The sequence below is a fragment of the Dryobates pubescens genome, chromosome 7, assembly GCF_014839835.1.
Source record: "Dryobates pubescens isolate bDryPub1 chromosome 7, bDryPub1.pri, whole genome shotgun sequence".
NCBI lineage: Eukaryota > Metazoa > Chordata > Aves > Piciformes > Picidae > Dryobates > Dryobates pubescens.
In genome coordinates this window covers 35,029,304-35,050,585 of record NC_071618.1, presented here as the reverse complement: position 1 = coordinate 35,050,585, position 21,282 = coordinate 35,029,304, and the positions used below count along the sequence as shown (strand labels likewise).

General features: G+C 40.1%; 1 protein-coding gene across 1 annotated transcript in view; it reads right to left on the bottom strand.

Moving 5' to 3' along the window:
• The window catches only part of DIAPH3 (diaphanous related formin 3), a 277,885-nt gene that overhangs the window by 126,147 nt on the left and 130,456 nt on the right, over positions 1–21,282 (bottom strand). Inside the window, exons 21-22 of the mRNA XM_054163054.1 lie at positions 11,182–11,421; positions 4,883–5,012 (exon numbers count right to left, since the gene is read on the bottom strand). Coding sequence (XP_054019029.1) covers positions 4,883–5,012; positions 11,182–11,421 — 370 coding nt within the window. The remainder of the gene's footprint in view (positions 1–4,882; positions 5,013–11,181; positions 11,422–21,282) is intronic.

Genomic DNA, 21,282 nt, shown 5'->3' with positions numbered 1-21,282 from the left:
CATGGGGTCTGTGGTGACAGGTTGGACTCGATGATCTTTGAGGTCTCTTCCAACCTTGGTGATTCTGTGGTTCTGTGATATACATTAATATTTTTCTCTCATGCTATAGGAATGGTTTTGGATATTGTAGTTGGGGCTGTTCTGTGGGGGTTTTTTGTAATGAATATAGATTAAACTTCACATTTACAGTTTGATTCCTAGCTTTTAAAAAAAGTGACACTACTTGTCTATGAAAAAAAAACCCTGACTGAAGCTTCAAAAATGAGAAAATTGCTAAGTTACTTGCAGAGTGACAATGAGTTAATGACTTTTAGAGCAAAGAAAACCTGCAGTTTTATAATTTTAAAGCAATATGAAATGGAGACTCTACATCAAGTTACCTGTAAGGTCTGTGTAAGTCAAATGAAAACAGCAGCTTGGATAAATGCAACATAAATCCTCAGAATATCATAAAATAATAAACTAGTAAAGTGCACTAAATTACCAAAATATTTCTCATCTGGAATACTAACAATAAAGCAGAAAACTCATTATTTTTAAAAGAAGAGACAGCTTTAATTATATGAATCTTCAGGAACTGTCATATCAGTAAGCTCATTAGCGGCAATGAAAGCTCCTCCTGCTGATCTAAGAGTACTTAAAAAACAGGATTTGTTATACTTCAAAGCCAAAAGGTATCTTTAATTCATGTACTGGAACAGAGAATTAAGCCTAGTTCTAGTATTACAAAAGTAGAAATTAAAACTTTAGCTCATAATAGAAAAAAACCCAAATCAAATCCTCTGAAGTAAACTACAATTGCAATCATTCATTTACATATTGTGAATGTTTTGTCATTTATAAAATACAGGCAAGCTTCACAACTAACAGCCTTTGTCACTGCTCTTAAAGTCTTGCAAGAGAGTGTTAACAGCTTACTGCATAACAATTACTGGACAATATTTAATGGAATTAAAGAAGCAATAATGTTGTACATTATACAAGCGTGATACAAAACCAGGAAAGAATGACAACTTTTACCTACAAATCAGAATGTATGTAAACAGAACCTTCCTACTGGACGATAGGAAATATCCAGGCTGATTTATTTCCTTCTGTAATGTCAGCATCTTGTAACCCTTAGATGTAACCTGTGGATCCAGTAGTTTTCCCAATTTACTGCAAGTCTGAGCTGCCTCAAATAAATACAGTTCAGGACAGATTATTCTTGTTAAGCGCTTAGTACAGTATCTTGGAATGGAGGTGACGCTCTAAGACCTTGATACCCAAATTCCATTCCACACAATCAGCTTTTCTTTGTGAATAAGCATATTTGCCTAGATGATCAGGGTTGACTTTCCCCCTACTACACACCCTAGAAGCCACAAAGATACCTTGTGATACCCAGTTCACAGCAGATGCCTCAATGTCAATTATTCTTGGTCAGTTTATTAGCTGATATCAGCACATCAGTAAGTTCCATCAGACCAGGAAAGTTCCTTATGTTGGATATGGCCGATCACAACCACAGGTTTACTGATATCTTTGAACTGACTTTTTTTGGAAAGCCAAAGCAAAAACAGACATTTTACTAAAACTTTACTCTGCAAAAGTTGGTGCATAATAAGTCAACCTACTTCATAAATACATACTTCTGGAAAAGTATGAAAAGGTTTAGAAAAAAACACAACCAAATCACCAAAAACCCCATGAGATGCAATCTTTGTGATGTGCTGGACTTCCCAAACTTCCAGTGCAGGAGGAGTCATTCAAAATGACTCATTTCAGGCATGGAAACAATTATAATGTTGGATGATAGGTTGGACACAATGATCTTGAAGGTCTCTTCCAACCTGGTCTGGTCTATTCTATTCTATTCTATTCTATTCTATAAACAAATACTCTGACATGCTAATCCGTTAAAAACATCCTAAACCTTTGTCTTTTTCATACATTAAAACTGAAATGCAAAATGCATCTTACTATAGAATCAACCAGGTTGGAAAAGACCTCAGAGATCATCAAGTCCAACCTATTACCTAATACCCAACACCTCAGGACAACTAAACCACGGCTTCAAGTACCACATCCAGTCCTTTTTTGAACACCTCCAGGGACAGTGACTCCACCACCTCCCTGGGCAGCACATTCCAATGACGAACGACTCTCTCTGTGTGTCCTCTTGTTCTGTTGCTGGCTGCCTGGGAGAAGAGACTAACCCCCACCTGTCTACAGCCTCCCATCTGGTAGTTGTAGACAGCAATAAGGTCTCCCCTGAGCCTCCTCTTCTCCAGGCTAAACAATCCCAGCTAAATCCTCCATGTGATAAAATACTATGAACTTTATAGCAATCAGAGTAGAAAGTACACTGAAGTAAATTCAATATATAAACTTGAAAATATGATCATTGATTTCCAACTTACAACATACTGAGATCAAAGATTCATCTAGTCAATAACAGATACCTAAAGAAGAACAGAAAGTTTAGAGTCACTGATTATTTTCCTGTCTGCTCTCTGAATCATGTTTCATAATTCAGCAGCTTTCCAGAAGACAATCAGCAGCATATGACTGTTGATAATAGATTTTAGTTTTTTGGGGTGATAAACAAAATTCAACCACAATTGAGCCAATAACTTCCTAGTAATGAAAAATAAGTATGAAAATCCTGTGAGAGACTAAAAGCTTGTCTCTCCTGATGTGACTCAACAAAGATAAAATCGCCTTTGCTGCTTGCCCATACAGTAGCTGATGTGTATTGGGCAGAGCCACAACAACGACTCTTGGGAAGGTGCAAAGACACAGTCACAGGGGACACAGTCTCAAGCTGTGCCCGGGGAGGTTTAGACTTGAAGTGAGGAGAAAGTTCTTCACTGAGCGAGTCGTTCGTCATTGGAATGTGCTGCCCAGGGAGGTGGTGGAGTCACCATCCCTGGAGCTGTTCAAGAGGAGACTGGACGTGGCGCTTGGTGTCATGGTCTAGTCGTGAGGTCTATCGAGACAGGTCTATCGAGACAGGTTGGACTTGATGATCCTTGGGGTCTCTTCCAACCTTAGTTATACTGTGATACTGTGATACTGTGATGATAACATTGCTCACTGGACCACAGCTGGCCTCACAACAATGGACTGAGGCCACCTTCAGGAATATGCATAAGACAAGATATTCACCCATCAGATACCCCGGAAAGGGAGGATGGTGAGACAATGGATTCACCACCTGGCCCCTGATTTCCTGAGGGACAATACTTGGACACATAGCTAAGGACTAAAAACTGTATAAAAAACTTGAGCAACTACTGGCTCAGTAGAAGAAAAACAGAGAACCAAAACACAGGAGAAATAAAACACAGAAGGAAAACACAGATGAAGAAAAACACAGGAGATAGACAATGCTGCTGAGAAGGAAAATGGAGAGAATACCAGGAGAGGAAAAATGACAGAGACATCATCATGGAGCCTGGAAGAAGCAGACTGAACCCTCTCTCCGTGTCCTAAGATCAGCCTGCTGCAACTCATGGAGCTTAAGAGACTGCCCAGAGGACCACATCTCTTCTCCAGCCAAAGCCTCAGCACCCTTCCTCTACAGACCCAACATTTCCTGCAGCACCTTTCCTCCACAGACTCAAACTGTCTTGGGGCAGGGTGAGGGGTGTGGTAAAACAATTCCTTTCCTCTTCTCTCTCTCCCTCTCTACTTTCTCTCTCTCCCCTTCTGATCCATCCACTTTATTTATGTAATAAATAGCCTCACTGTTGATATTTTTGCCTCGTTTGTGCCTCTAATTTCACAACAAGGCAATATTCAAAAGAACTGAGTGTCTTTCCCTCTCCAGACCGAGACAAATCTGTGGCCATCTAACACTGAAAATAATGCATAAAATACTAAATTTCTATGCAGCAGAAACTCCTACTACAAAAGTAAAACACAAAGAGTGAGATGAAGGCCTTGCAGCGTTTGACAGCTATTAAGAATACTTGAACTTCCCAGTCTTTATAATGCACCAACTAGAATTGGAAACGTTAAGAAGCATGACAATAGAAAGTGAAGTGTATGTGAGTGACCATTATCTCAAGTTCAGGAACAGGTCTCGCAAAGCTGTAGTCTGCGGCAGCGAATCTGACTGAGGCATAAAAGTGACGCTGTACAAGGCAGTACAGATAAATAGTGATATTCTCCAAGCTGACATAAACCAAAAAAATGATTAACTGAGACAGCCCATCCAATCTTCTTTTCCTGAAAAAGTAGAACAGTACCGAGGTGGCATCAATTTCTAACTCCACGCTCGGTCAGTTTAAATTACTTAAGCCATGATAAACTATGAAGAAGGCACTATTAATTAAGAAATTAAATGAAAAAAACCAACCCTTGCTGCTAATACTGAGATATACAAATTGTATGCTGCATGACGAAGCAGTAAAAAAGAGGAATTCATTATTCCCCTTAATATTTATTATAACGCTACTGTTGCATAAAAACATACATGCAGGGAAGACAGAAATGTTCTGATTCATGTTTAAGGAAAAAATAAACAAAAATAAAAACCTAAGTGATGGTATGAGAGCCTTTCTAAATTTCTGAATTAAAAGTGATTGTACTGCACTTACCAAAGAACAGATTGAAAACTGGAAATGGTTTAAGGTCTGTCGACAGAAAAGAACTTTTCAAAGGAACCTGTTTTGGACAATGATCCTAGAAGATATGTTAGCAGAAATGTAGCCTGAAGCAAATATGAGAGGACCGAACAATTCAATATCTTCAAGATCACATGCAGTAGCTGGAATCACTGATCTATGACACAGACTATTAATATCTGTTTTTAAAATAGTTACTAAACAAGCATCATCTCACATAAAAGACACTGAAATACACTTAATCCATACTTATAGTTAGTTATACAAACCTTTACTTGCTTTATCTAAATGCTGAAAATCCTCAATGAAATTCAGGACATCCGGGTATCTTTCTTCACACACTTCTACAAGAAAATGGAGCAATGTTGTTTTTTGATCTGCTGACTTCGTGTCCTTCAGCTAAAGAGAAAAAAAGATATGTCAGGAGACTGAGACTAAGGTAACTTCTGGTGGTTTTGATAATTAATGCGTATTACTAATTGTGAACCTAAGAAATGCAAGATCAAGCTGTTGAACTGGTACAGCTCTTTTAAAGAAAACTAAGTAATGAGCTCTTTCATTTTTCTCCTTGCTAAAATCCTAGAAAGATCATATTAAACATTTTTAAACTCTATGCAATACTTGAGTTCTCTACTCAAAAATAGCACACATTTCTCTTAAAAATGCAGTTATTTAAGTTACATAGGAATAGGGACATTAGAAAAACATAACTGAAAGGGTTGTCTGGCAGTGGAACAGACTGCCCAGGAAGGTGTTCACCATCCCTGGAGGGGTCTAAGAGCTGTGTAGGTGCGGTCCTTGGAGACACGGCTTAGTGGTGAACTTGGTAGCATGGGGTTAAAGATTGGAACTGATGTTCATGAAGATCTTTGCCAACCTAAATGATTCGATGATTCTATGTGCAAAACTGGGAACAGAATCATGAAAGCACACAGAAAATACAAAAATAATGAGCTAAAGCAGTAAAATCTAACAGTATATGATGCATGTGTTCAATCCATGACACGATCTCTGTATGTCTGAAGCTAACTCTAGCCTAAAAGAGAAGTGAAGCTAGAATCTTAACTCGCATAGGTTCTTGTTATCAGCTCTAAGTAGGACAAGTTAGTTGACACCACTGAAGCTAGAATCTTAACTTGCATAGGTTGTTATCAGCTCTAAGTAGGACAAATTAGTTCATAGGTTCCATTGTTTAAAAACTTCTGAGTTTAAAAATTCTTAAGCATAAACTTTTGTTTCTGAAGAATTTTTGGATATAAAATTATTTTAAACCTGCACATTTTTAAACCATGCAGCAACTTGTGTGGAAACACTGGCAAACATGAAGCTACGTGTTTCTCTATTCTGCTAGTCTTTTAGATCACCTGAGTTTTGGAAACAGAAAACGACATCTCATGTGTTTCTTCAATACTTAAAAACATTCTGCATAAAACAATGTAACAGAAAAAGCACACGTGTACGTGGGCACACATAAAGTACGTACACACACTTATAGGGCTGCCACAACTGCACACAGACTTGCACATCTGAGTATCAGGGGAAAAGGCAATATCACAGTCAGCACTAAACAAGCAGAAGACTCAAGTTAATTTGCTTCCAATGCAAGACTGTTCTTTAGTTTGATTATCATGAAAAATCCATGTTATCAGCAATGCAGTGAGAGTAACTAGAGCAACAAGGCAGAAAGGAAAAGCTACCTTCCTTTCCAAAGAGGGTTGAAAACCAGACACAAAGCTATACTCCTGAGTAGGGCACAGAGAGGGAGATCAATTTAAGTCATACATATTTGTTTAAAAACCATATTACTGCAGTTTCCCCATGGTTGCAAATTTCTTACGAAGAGATTTTTTTTCCTACGCGTTTTATGCTTCTCCTCAGAGAACGTTTAAAGGGCACTTCATTGATCTGATTTAACAAACAAATTCAAGTATGTCATTTGGGTTTGGTTTTTTTATATGGTACATAAAATAAAATGGAGGATATTGGATGGTGCTTATCACTGAAATTGATACTTCATACTCTGCTGTAAAAAGTTATCAATTACTTGCAAAGATCAAAGTGATACTATCTTATTATTAAGATGTACTGTTCCAGGATGCATATGTTTCTTTCTGTTGAGGGTGTGACAGTCCTAGGCTCTGCCTTTAAGAAGAGAGTTACTGGAACACTCTGGCTGAATGTTTTGGTGTGAAAAGGAAAACAAAAGATAGTTCTAAATGAATTTCATTGGATATATCAGTGGGAATGCAACTTTAAATTTTAGTTTTAGTTCAGTTTGAGTCTTGCTTCTGTCTGTTTCAGTCTGCCAGGATGGCTGCTTCTCTGTGCTTGGCTGGCCGTCAACTAATGAGATAAGAAACTAACTCTTTTTTTTTCCTTCCCTTAGCCTACGCTTTGAACTAACAGCATTTCCCTCTTAATAATTATTTTTCTCTCTCTAATCCTTTTTGGGAGAAAAGGGAGGAAGGGGGAAAAGGGGATTTTGGGGGGGACCCTCCTCACTGGAGGAGGGCAGGTTTTCTGTGTTACAATCATTGCTGTGTATTTTTGTATATACTGTAAATACTGTAGATTGTGTATATATTCATTGCATCTCATCCTGCTTGTAAAAATATAGCTCTTATCCATTTTGCTTCTCCGACTGAGTTAGCCATGGTTTCTGTGTGTGTGGGGCAGGGGGGAGACCTTCTCTCACCACCACAGAGGGGAAACCGAAAATGGCATAAATATATATAAAAAAATAAGGCATAATACTCCAAGGTCATTCCTATATAAAGGGCTAGAACATAAGTTACTTCTGCTGTACTAGGAGTCTCAGTGGGAAATGCCCACAATTCAAGGATCACACAAAACTGCTACGGCGTAACACTGCTTAAAAATACATGTAGTTAACAAAAAGTTAGTTTGAAAAATAAAACATTGTTATAAACATGCATAGAATTTTAATAGATCAGTATTTCATAAACAACTGAGCATTGGCATACCAATATCATATCCCTCTTCTGAGAATATGCACATATGCTCTCTATTACAGTTCGTGATGCAGGGAGAAGGCAGGATATGGAACTGTCCTCTACAAAGCAGACTGTCCAGAGAGCTCCCCATGCATCTTTGGGCACCAGTGAAGAACAACAGATAAATTGTATATTCTTCAAATATTACAGAAGCCAGGATCTTTGAAGGACTGATGCCACTGAAAATTTCTTATGTTCTCAGAACCTCTGCTGAAAACTGCTGTGCAGGCAACAGTGCAGTCTGCAATTTGCAGCTTTCTAATTCTGGGCCTTGAAGCAATAGTGGTTTGGGTGGGGTTTTTTTCCCATTTTTATATTAATATTCCCAGCAGTTGAAACAGTTAATTATTCTCAGAACAGAGGAGACAAATCATTAAGCAAGACATTACACATAGTTAAGAAAAACCCCCAAATTACACATACATAGTTTTACCTCTTTGTTTCCAGACAAAGTGACCGGTCTGTGTAAGACACAATGTCATAACCAGTGAAGGCTTGGCACTCACGGACTTCCTAAATGAGGCCACAATTGGATGCGGTAAATTAGGAACTGGCGTCTAGTACCCTGATACACACGGGATAATAAATGCAAACTCCTAGTGATTCTGTCTCTGAACAAGTAGTTGACTGTAGGTTGTGCTTGTCCTGGCACTGGGTCTAGCAGCAGAAATCTGAAATTTTACAGATCATCTCTAAAGTGGCCATAGCTGCTCCACCTCCCAGCAAAATCTATAATAGGTGGAATTTCTTTCCCAGTCATAGCACGGTTTGACTTGGAAGGGACCTTTAAAGATCATCTAGTGCACAACAGTCAAGGTTGTATTATCTTTCCTCTGGAAAAGTTTTTAAGCACCACAGTCTGGTATTTATACACTAGCATGATGTGATGCCAAATCAAATACATATGAGATCTTTGTCACTGGAATTTTGTTTTTTCACTTGCATGTTTCTTATGCAAACAAAATGTATTGAGATATATATACTTAGGTAAATTCAATGCAGTCCTGAAAGGAGCAAATGAGCATCATGAATTCTAATCCTGTAACATGATGCAATACCAAAACTACACTAATTGTACTAAGCATTTTGATAACAGGGAGCAAATTACCTTTTCTGTGTCTTCACAGCTCTGTATCTACTTCACCTAGAGTATTTCTCAAGCAGAAGGTTAGACTAGGTTGCTACTGGCATCTCTTCCCATCTGAATGATTCTAAGAAACATGCACACATTTCCCAACTAGTTAGCTACACACTCTATTCAAAATACTACTTATTTTGGCTCTTAATCTGGCATCACAATGACTCTTTGAGAATTATTAATATACCTGCACTTCTAAGACTTTCCACAATCTTCTTGACTATGTGATACTGTGATACAGTTAGAAAGTTTTATTAACTATTAAGTAAGCTTCTTTTGTTCCAAACAAACCCAATTACTCCAACTCCTACCTTAGCTACAGAGAAAACAAATGTTCAAATGCCTTCATCATAAATTATTAACAAAAGGATGCTGTTTTATCCCCCTCATGTTCTTGTTTTTTTTCTAAGCTATATAAACAAAATGGTTTTTTTCTCAGTTCAGAAGCATTATATGTTGCTACTACCTGGATTCTCACTCTTCTATTTCTTGCAGTAATTCAGACAAAAGTTCACATAAAACCTTATCAGCACCAAGTAAGCAGGTAGCTACCATTTTTAAAGTACATAGATGGTCCACTAAGAGGGACTTTTTTCCTCTCCCACAGAATGTTGGCTACCTCCTGTAAACCTAAATAACCTTGCAGTGTGCAAATCTAAGCATCTAGGAGATCCTAGACACCACAGTACATTAGAGGTTGTAAGGGACTTCAAGAGATCATCAGGTCCAACCTAACACATTTAAATACAGAGCACTGTAGAGTTAGCCATGTTTAAGGCTCACTTTCTAGAATTCAGTCCTTTATCTGCACACTACTTCGTGGTAGTCTTAAAAATTTTCATCTTCTAGATCCTAAATTATGTTTCAAGATTTTTTTTTTAATTTTGACCCTGCTCTGCAGAAGTACCTATAACAGTTACCTTCATACTGTTTTCATAAGCATGTTTCTTTTTTTGTTGAGCACAAGCCCTATGAGGACAGCCTGAGGGAGCCGGGATTGTTCAGCCTGGAGAAGAGGAGGCTCAGGGGAGACCTCACTGCTGTCTACAACTACCTGAAGGGAGGTTGTAGCCAGGAAGGGGTTGGTCTCTACTCCCCCACAACCAGCACCAGAACAAGAGGACACAGTCTCAAACTGTGCCAGGGGAAGGTTAGGCTCGAGGTGAGGAGAAAGTTCTTCACAGAAAGAGTGATTTGCCATTGGAATGGGCTGCCCAGGGAGGTGGTGGAGTCACCATCCCTGGAGGTGTTCAAAAAGGAATTGGACGTGGCACTTGAAGCCACAGTTTAGTAGCCATGAGGTCTTGGGTGACAGGTTGGACTTGATGATCTTTGAGGTCTTTTCCAACCGTATTGATTCTATGATTTTATGATTAAAACCACAGAGAATATAACCAGACCTAGAATAGATTGATGTACCTAAAAACAAATGCACCTAACTGGAGAGAGACCCTTTACTATCTTCCCTCTAAACATTTATTAACTGTTCTTTTAATTTAATAATGCACACTATGCTGCATCTGTTCAGGTGTCTGAAGCATGCTGAAACATATACTTAAGACAAGGGAAGGCACAGAAATTATTCGCTATGGATATTTAAGTTATAGTTTCACATTCAACACTTAGGAATCACAGTGAAAGAATTCTTCTGAAACATGGCAGGGTAAGGCTGATTATTTTAAAGAATGCAGAAGTTAATATACTGTTTTCCCTTGTGTAAAAAGATAAAGAAGCCAAGAGAAGACAAAAAGTACATACAAACTTCCAAATACGTCCTCTCTCATAAGGATTATAACATACATGTACTATGCAGATTCTGCAGTGATCTCCCAGAGGACTCAGGGGAAAATAACAACACTAAATAAGGGGAAGGTAATTAGGATTAGAACTGATCATAAATTAACGCTGGAAAGTATAGATATCTTCTTGTATATACCTCATGCAAAAGCTGAGAGAGTGAAAATATAAGGAAAATCAGAAGAAACAGGGAACTAAAGAAACTAAGCAATGATAAAAACCAGGTAAGGAGGAAAATTGTGTAAAAAAAGAACATGTTACTACATTAAAGAAGATTAAAATGTAGCAGTCTTAGAAATGCTTGTACACATAAGACTATAGCACTACTATAATCATAGTGATATGGTCCTTCCATAACTTTATTTAGTTTGATTTGGGTATTTTTTTATTATTCCCTCAAAATGGAGTCTTCTAAAAGTTTAACTGCAAGCCAGTTTCAAGAAAACACTATGAAAATCAGCTATATTGCTCAAATAATTAACTAATGCCAAGATTTTTTGGGGAAAAAAAATATAATATTAACTGCAGGAGAGGCATCTTAACAAAGAATTTCAAAAGTGTAACAGAAACAAATGAAAAAGTTGAATGTAATACTCAAGACGGACATTTCAAAACTCACTTTACATAGGGAGCTGAGATTGTATCCAAAGGTCTGTGCATTCCGAGAACCTGCATTCATGTAGTTTCCCATTAACAATACTAGTTCCAGCAGCTTGCTAAAGCTTTTACTCTTCTTTATCTCTTCACAGGCAGCACTGACAGCCATGATGTCAGGTCTGATGTTGTTCACCTGCTCCTCAAACTGAAGCTTAAAAAGAATAGCACTGAGCCGTGGCCGCAGTCTCTTCACGTTGCTCATCTGATTGAAAAGAAAATAGGAGATTTCCTTTAAAATTCATGGTACACTTTGGCACTGTACAAATGCATACAATCTGAAATGATTTATTGGCGTGACAGGCTTGAAGAAGCAATGTATCTGCTATAACTGATAGCAAATGAGCGAATGAATGAGAGACATTTGGGTAAGCAACTGAAATCCCATCTTGTGGTTCATACAAACTGCTCCCATCTTTTCCCAATAACTAGTATGTGTAAGCAATAAAAGATAAAGTGTCATCATATATCACATCTGTCAACTCATATACCAAACCCTACATAACTAATCCAAGTTTATGACCCAGTACTTGCAAAGCAATAAAAGTAGTTCACACATTTCATTTAACTCAAGATGTACCAAAACAAGGCAAATATGATTTTATGGTACAAACATTTAAAGGCTGATTTCAATAAGACCTTGCTACAAACTTGCAGGAAAATAACAGTTCTGAAAAACCTCAGTTGTGGAACACATAATATAGCATGCATCACTATATACTGCTATTCATACCCCACTATACTCCTGTATACTAACTAACCTCATACATTTAATTAGGTGAAGCAGAAAGCTCCCAGGAAGAATAGCTTCTGCACTTCAGATGTAAAAGACTTGACTTTTTCTATGGTTACTGGTCAGTTTCAACTGAAATTTCTATCTTCCCATATACCTTAGGGCACACCCCAGATATACTTTGCAATGTATTTACTATGTCCCAACAAGAAGACTCCAAATACCACTGCTTCCTTAAATCAAGGAACATTCAATGCATTCAATAAATTAAATTCTTGCACCTCTCAAGTTACCAATGTGGTACTCTTGTTAGATGATTGACTAAAATGCTTCACAAGACAATGCCCTAAGGACATGAAACTTAAAGGGGGTAGAGTCTTGTGAACAGGAGACATAAGCCTACAACCTTTTCTCTTGCCAGTTTCAATGAGAATACCCCTGTGTCTCACAGGCCCTATGTATTGTCAACAAAGCTGCCCAGGGAGATGGTGCCATCATAAGAAAAGACTGAAGCACTTAGTGCCATGGTTTAGCTGATTAGTTAGAGTTAGGTAATCAGTTGGACTTGACGATCTTGGAGGTCTCTTCCAACCTGGTTGATACTCCATGTGTGCGTGATTTTGAAGCCAGGTGGGTAGTGGGAGGTGGTAAGCAGAAGGCGGTCACAAATAATAACAGAAGTATTAACACAGGGGAGTGGTGGATTTCTATCTTTACATGTGAAGTTTGGAGTGGCCAAGTGACTTCCTTGCTTTGTTACTATTTTGTATGTGAGATGCAGCTTATGTCTTAGAAGGTGTGTTAGGCACACAGTCCCAGCTCCCTCAGCCTTTCCTCACAGCGCTGTGCTCAAGGCCTCTCATCAGCTTTGTTGCCCTTCTCTGGACACGTTCAAGTGTCTCCATGTCCTTCTTACACTGAGGGCCTAGAACAAGGCAAGCTTCAAGCCAGTAATATCTTGACAAAAACACATTACAATTTCCAGCTACCAGCACTTCTTAACATAAGAAGCAATTATATTGGCATTTCTCCTACAGTTTCTTACAGTGGCCTTCAAATTTGTCTTTCAATTGGAAATATCCCACTTCAAAGCACAGCAATACCTAAGGTTTTACAGAGTATTTCTCAACACATACCCAGTCTATCAATGTGAAAACAGTTGCAACGTTCACAAGTTGTTTGGTGCTGATTATCCCACAATAGACTCAGTGAAAAGGTTAATGGTGACACTCTTCATCCATTTCACTGTGAAGTCAAACAAGTTACCTTAAACTGATGCTGAAGGCTGTCTAATCCTAAAGGTTTGATATCGAAGCAGAAGAGGATGGATCATAGCCTATTTTATTGGGTTTACCGTGACAGTAGTAGAAAATAAAATCAAATAGAGATAACATTTTATGCAACTAAGCCATTTCTCTAGTGTTTGCCTGGCAGTGCAACCACCCAATTCTGTCCCATGGAAGTAAAGATACCTTTTGCATTTCACTGCTAATGAGAAATCTTGAAAATATGCAGTCCTTTACACTAACACCACTTTGGGTTTCATCACAGAGCAGAGCACAAACAGGATGTCCTTCAGATGTAACTAGGCTGAAAATCAACATCACAACTGAGCTGTAGTCTACAGACTGCCTCCAGTTTCATCCTGAAGTAAAACACTAAAAGGTATATGGTTCAAACATGACCTCAGTATCAACTGCTGGCAAATATTTTGTACACATTGCACACTAAATAGCATCAATTAGTATGGTAAAATTCTTATTTAAGCATAGGTAAGCAAGGATAAGAGCTCAAAATAGGGCATTTCATAGAATCAGAGAATGGTATGGGGTTTTAACAGACCTCTGGGATCAGAGTGGCTGGAGAACAGCCAGGCAGAAAGAGACCTGGGGGTACTGGTCCATGGTAGGCTGAACATGAGCTAGCAGTGTGGCCAGGTGGCCAAGAAGGCCAATGGCATCCTGGCCTGCATCAGGAATAGTGTGGCCAGCAGGAGCAGGCAAGTCATTCTGCCCCTGGACTCAGCACTGGTTAGGCCACACCTTGAGGACTGTGTCCAGTTCTGGGCCCTTCAGTTTAGGAAGGATGTTGACTTGCTGGAACGTGTCCAGAGAAGGGAAACGAAGTTGGTGAGGGGTTTGGAGCACAAGCCCTATGAGGAGAGACTGAGGGAGCTGGGGTTGCTTAGCCTGGAGGAGGCTCAGGGGTGACCTTATTGCTCTCTACAACTCCCTGAAGGGAGGTTGTAGCCAGGTGGGGTCTGGTCTCTTCTCCCAGGCAATTGGCACCAGAACAAGAGGACACAGTCTCAGGCTGCGCCTGGCAAAGTTTAGGCTGGATGTTAGGAAGAAGTTCTTCACAGAAAGAGTGATTTGTCATTGGAATGGACTGCCCAGGGAGGTGGTGGAGTCACCATCCCTGGGGGTGTTTAGGAAGAGACTGGATGGGGCACTGGGTGCCATGGTTTAGTTGATTAGATAGTGTTGGATGATAGGTTGGACTCGACAATCTCAAAGGTTTTTTCCAACCTGGTTAATTCTATTGTATTCTATTCTATTCTCCGGAGATCACCTAGTCCAACCCTCTTGCTAAAGCTTGTTCACCTGGGTCACGCTGCACAGGAATGTATGTAGAAGGGTTTTGAAAGTCTCCAAAGAAGGAGACTCCACAACCTCTCTGGGCAGCCTGTTGCAGTGCTGCATTGCCCTCACTGTAAAGAAGTTTTTCTTTATGTTTCTGCAGAGAAATAAGAAATGAAGTACCTAAAAATCACTTTAAAATAATGCAGTCCTCTAACAATTTTACATCTTATTTAAAAATAAATATCTAAAAGAACACTAAGGTACTGGACAGAGGCAAGTGTCACAAAGTCATTCTTCCAGCTCATCAGGGTGCTACTCATGTCCTTACAGTGGAATCCTGAAACAGATAAACCAGGTAACAAAAAAAGGGAAATTGAAATAGAAAGCTAAAGAATGAATGGACTACATATAGCAGAGAACTCATTGTATGGGTAACAAATTATTCCATTTTTCAAGTAGTAGTCCACAAGAATACTCTCACTATGTGCAAACCCAAATAGGAACTGACAACTGAGTTGAGCCATGCAGTTCATAGCCTTTTATCCAACAACAGAGAGCTTTTTCTCTCAAATACACCATAAATCAGAAGGCACCAGCAAACGTGTGCCATCCTGTAAACATGGACTTTCACCATCTGTGTTCTTGACATCATGAAAAGGAACATCTCTCAGAAGTTACACTGACATTACATTTTGATCTCAGAATGTGATTCATTCTTACTATAAACTCATAAAGTAAAACACTGCAGGGGTTGCAGTTTCACAGTATACCTTCCTTAAAGGATCAGGGGTTGCAGTTTCACAATATACCTTCCTGTAATGGATCAACAGTGCCAAGGCTGTCAAACCACCTGCAAGTATTCTCATCCAAAAACTAAAGTATTTGTTACAGGTGTCTAAAGATGACTGTAAGACTAAAGTGGAAGGGCATCCCCAGCACAAAATGTACGGTTTTCATCACTGCAGCATCAGTGAACTGTGAAGAGTGCATAGGTAAAAAGTATGCATTCTTAATGCAGTAAGAAAGAATTGCTACCTTAACAGAAGTTTTAGCACATTTAAAGGGAAAAAAAAGAACACCCTGCCCAAATATTAGTGAACATTATTTGAGGGTATGAGAAGGCAATGCATAATAAGGGACCAATATTTTTGTTGTGAGGGTTTTATGGCTATGTGGAAACAGAACATCTTTTTTCACCATTAACAGGCTCTTTTCCTCAAACAAATGATAACTAAGTCAAGAAATGCCAATTCCAAATTTAAATTAGTTACAAAAAATCACGGGCTGCATCAAGAGAAGTGTGGCCAGCAGGTTGAGGGAGGTGATTCTCCCCCTCTACTCAGCTCTGCTGAGACCCCACCTGGAGTACTGCGTCCAGTTCTGGAGCCCCTATTACAAGAAGGATATGCTGGACATGCTGGAATGCATCCAGAGAAGGGCCATGAGGATGAGCAGAGGGCCGGAGCACCTCTCCTATGAGGACAGACTGAAAGAGTTGGGGCTGTTCAGTCTGGAGAAGAGAGGGCTCCAAGGTGACCTTATTGTGGCCTTCCAGTATCTGAAGGGGGCCTACAAGAAGGCTGGGGAGGGACTTGTCAGGATCTCAGGTAGTGATAGGACTAGGGGGGAATGGAATGAAGCTGGAGGTGGGGAGACTCAGGCTGGATGTGAGGAGGAAGTTCTTCACCGTGAGAGTGGTGAAGCCCTGGAATGGGTTGTGCAGGGAGGTGGTTGAGGCCTCATCCCTGGAGGTGTTTCAGAGCAGGCTGGATGAGGCTCTGGCCAGCCTGATCTAGTGTGGGGTGTCCCTGCCCATGGCAGAGAGGTTGGAACTAGATGATGCTTGTGGTCCCTTCCAACCCTGACTGATACTATGAGACTATGAATGTCTTTGTACTTAAAATATGGGTATGTGTACATACAAACAACTGAACTCATGACTTTGACCCTTACTACCACTGATAAATGACACATCCTGCTACTCTATTTCTCCAGCTTGAATTTCCACCACTGATTCAGGACAGAACAGAAGTGAGTGTATTCTAAATGACAGAGGGACAGAAACTCTTCATTATCTCCTAGCTGCACACAGGTAGCCTTCTGTCATCTTGAGATGACACTGCACTAATGTACAGAGCAGACAATCCCTGGTACTGGTTCTGATGGCAGAATAGAATAGAATAGAATAGAATAGAATAGAATAGAATAGAATAGAATAGAATAGAATAGAATAGAATAGAATAGAATGGAATGGAATGGAATGGAATGGAATGGAATAGAATTAACCGGGTTGGAAAAGACCTTCGAGATCATCAAGTCCAACCTATCATCCAACACTATCTAATCAAGTAAACCATGGCATCAAGCACCCCATCAAGTCTCCTACTAAACACCTCCAATGATGGTGACTCCACCACCTCCCTGGGCAGCCCACTCCAATGGCCAATCTCTCTTTCTATAAAGAACTTCTTCCTAACATCCAGCCAAGGGAACACCATCATCATCTGTAATGAACAGATGCCTGGAAGAGTCAAGAAAACAAGATCCTTAAGGCTTCCAACCTTCATGCTCCATACAGTAACATTTCATCACACATCCTAACCATAGGGCAGCAGCAAGTCTTGCAATTATGTTCAACAAAGATGGACCAGCAAGGCCAGGCTGCAGATTTCAGGAATTGTGGTATTCCTTTTGAAGGCTTCAGAGATCACCTGTCTTATGAAAGACACCAAACTTGCCAAAGGGGGCTACAGCACAACTGTCAAAGTAAGTTTACAGTCTTTACGCTGAAATTCACAGATAGGCATGTTCTGCTGTGAAGGTGATTTGTTTTATCCAAATCAGTTTTAATGACAACCTGGTCAGAATGGAACACGGAGACAGCTTTTATTGCTCCAAGTTTAATTCAGAAGATATTTTCCTAAAAAGGAATCATCCTCGAGTGGGAGAGGCTGTTTTTCCCCAATTCTTCTATTTTTAGCAGACCTAACAGATGTCAGAAAAGCTATTTTCATTAAAAGGTACATATGGAGCCGAGACCACTAGACTGAAATGCTTTCCTCACGGGAAACTATGTCAAGAGCTTAATATAGGTAAAAATCCCCTGTAAAACCTCTACATCAGAAGTCAAGGGCAGAAATCTCTGAAGAATTTAAAATACAGTAATATAGTATCAAAGCAAATGGAGAAAAAATTCTAAACAGTTAAACAGGTCCAGTTGCATTCCAGATAGGAAATCTGATCTGCTTAGCTTTAAAATAAGTGTCTCATCTTCTATCTGGCTACTACTAGGCATCAACATCCTAACAAAAAGTGGTCTACAATATTAATTTGAGGCTCTCAACATGTAGACCATGAAGATACAGAAAGATAGCTGAGGTCTAGATGGGATGTCTGAAAACTGACAGCAGGCTTAGTACTCTCCAGTCTGAACAACAATAACTCAAATATCAAAGTGGAAGTTGATGCTATGAAACTAAGCAACATACATTGGTGATGGATCATAATAGCAACTATGATGTCTTTGATGTGACAGACATGTCCAAAAAGCACAGCTTTTTAACACATCTGGGGGTGTTACTAGTAATCTGGGGGTACTGGTTGACAGCCAACATGAGCCAGGTGTGCCCAGGTGGCCCAGAAGGCCAATGGCATCCTGGCCTGGATCAGGAATAGTGTGGCCAGCAGCAGCAGGGAAGTCATTGTGCCCCTAGACTCAGCACTGGTCAGGCTTGTTGCTGTCTACAACTACCCGAAGGATGGTTGTAGCCAGATGGGGGTTGGTCTCTTCTCCCAGTCAACCAGCACTAGAACAAGAGGACACAATCTCAAGCTGCGACACGGGAGGTTTTGGCTGGATGTTAGGAACAAATTCTTCACAGAAAAATTGATTTGCCATTGGAATGGGCTGCCCAGGGAGGTGGTGGAGTCATCATCCCTGGAGATGTTTAAAAAGAGACTGGGTGAAGCACTTAGAATCATGGTTTAGTTGATTAGATGGTGTTGGGTGATAGGTTGGACTCAATGATCTCCACGGTCTTCTCCAACCTGGCTAATTCTGTTTCCTGTATTCTCTACTGGCTCATCAAGGTGTCCAAGTTAATTTGTTAAGCAGGAAGCTACATGACTATGATGATGATAGTATGGTAAAGCAAAACCATTCTGCTCTATGTCTCCAATAGTCCTGTCACCAGACTGTGTAATGACTGTGGAAGTTTTATCCATATGGTTATTTAATACATTTGGAATCACAGTTAATCTGTGTCAAAACCAGTCTGACGTGAAGTGTCACACAACCAAATGTTGTGGAAGACAGCTTGCATATCTTAGAGAAAGTTCCCCAGTTTTACAAAAGAATCAGAAGGAAAGTAAATCCTAAAGCACTTGGGTTCCACAGGAGCTCCATTGAGCTCTGAACTCAGGAGCTGGAACACATGGAATACCTGCATAGTAATTTCAAGCTTTAGGGAGCTAAGAGGTTATTGACTTCCCTCAAGGTTCCCACACTGCACGGAATTACAGAATGGTAGTGGTTGGAAGGGACCTCTGGAAATCATCAAATTCAACTCCTTCACTAGAGCAGGCTGCACAGCACAGCATCCAGGTGGACACTGACTGAGTCTAGAGACAAAGATTCCACTACCTCTCTGGGCATTCTGTTTCAGTGCTCAACCACATTCAAAGCAAAGACGTTCCTCCCCACGTTTAGATGGAACTTCCTATGTTCTAATTTGTGCCCAGCTCTTTTTATCCTGTCACTAGGCACCAGTGAAAAAAGACTGGCCCCATCCTCCTGACACCCACCCTGTAAGTGTTTGTAAGCATTGGTAATATTCCCCCTCAGTTGTTTTTTTTGTAAAGGGTAAAAAGCTCCAAGTCCCTCAGACATAGTTTGTAAGAGTGAAGTTCTAGTCCCCAATCATGTTTGTAGGCCTTTTCTGTACCCTCTTCAACCCTGTTCTTCTTGAAGCAGGGAGCCCAGCACTGGAGACAGTACTCCAAATGAAGTCTCCAGCTCTCCAGATGAGTACTCCAGGTTTGGATGCCTTGTTCAATTTTAGTGGATACATTCCAAGAAACCCTTGGAATTGCCAAGAATCAAAATGGCAGGATCATGTACTGATCATGGTCCTTACTAAAAAAAAGTGTTTTTCTTAAACTGTTCAAACCACAACATGAGCATCGGAGCATTGCTTAACATTTCTAGTGAAACAAAAGCAACAAATCAGATTCCAGACAAGTTCTTGAGACTTTTAGAGGAATCTTCGAAGTGAATGGCTGGAGGCAAAAGATGAGAACTCTTCAGACAAACAGCTATACTGATCTAAATTTGTAGGGATATCTCATAAGAAAAAAAATTTAAAAGATAGCCCATGTGTGTGCTAGAAGGAAAAAACCCAATCTCTTCCAGCCATCTGAATTTGCCATCAGACAACACACGTTTTTTAACTCATTCTTTAGATTAGCTACCCAAAATAGCTTTATCGGAACTGAACAGGGATAAGAGTGAGATCTGCTGGTATGGAATCTTATACAGGAACATTCCTTTATGATTCAGCACCACAGTCTTTCAGTGGTACAGCAGAAGTAACATAATCCAATCCAATGCAATTGCAAACACTCCAATCAGGAAGGAGGCATCCTCATCTTCTCTGGGCAACCTCTTCCAGGGCTTCACCACCCTCATTGAGAAAAACACCTTCCTTATTTCTACCTAACCTAAACCTACCCTCTCTTCCAGTTCCAAGCAATTACCCATTGTCTATCACAGATTCACAGATCGCATCATGTTGGAAGGGATCCTCAAAAGTCATCTTGTTCAACCCCCCTGAAGTCAGTAGGGACACCTCCAACTAGATCAGATTCTCCAGCATCACATGAAGTCTAATCTTGAATGTCTCTAGGGAGGGGCCTCAACCACATCCCTAGGCAATCCTTTCCAGCATTTAGCACTCATTGTAAAGAACTTCCTCCTTATGTCCAACCTACATCTACCCTGCTCCAGTCCAAAGTACTGCCCCATGTCCTCTCACTATAAGCCCTTCTAAAGGCCCATGTAAAAAGATACCTGCTGCTAGAAGATCTCCACAGAACCTTTACTCCTCTAGTCTCAACAACCCCCATTTTCTCAGCCTGTCTTCAGAAGAGACAAACCTGTTTACAGATAACAGCACATAGCATAGTCCAGCACAAAAAGTGCAGTCAGGTAAATATAAGTTTTGTAGCTAACATACAATCAAACACAAAACAACACAAATTCAAAGACACTTCTCCAATGTTTTGTCACCCTTTTTGCATAGTAGAAAGACATTTAATTACTATATTCAAAAACTCAGTTTCTTTACCTAATAAATTTGAGCAAATGAAGTTGGCATAAGTAAATTATCCAATCCAAAATATCTTATTTAATACAACAATAGCCGGGTGCTGCACTTTGGCCACAGCAACCCCATGCAGAGCTACAGGCTGGGGTCAGAGTGGCTGAGAGCTCCCAAACAGAGAGGGACCTGGGGGTGCTGATTGACACCCACCTAAACATGAGCCAGCAGTGTGCCCAGGCGGCCAAGAAGGCCAATGGTATCCTGGCCTGCATTAGGTATAGTGTGGCCAGCAGGAGCAGGGAAGTCATTGTGCCCCTGTACTCTGCATTGGTTAGGCTGCACCTTGAGTCCTGTGTCCAGTTCTGGGCCCCTCAGTTTAAGAAGGACATCGAGAAACTTGAACGTGTCCAGAGAAGGGCAACAAGGCTGGT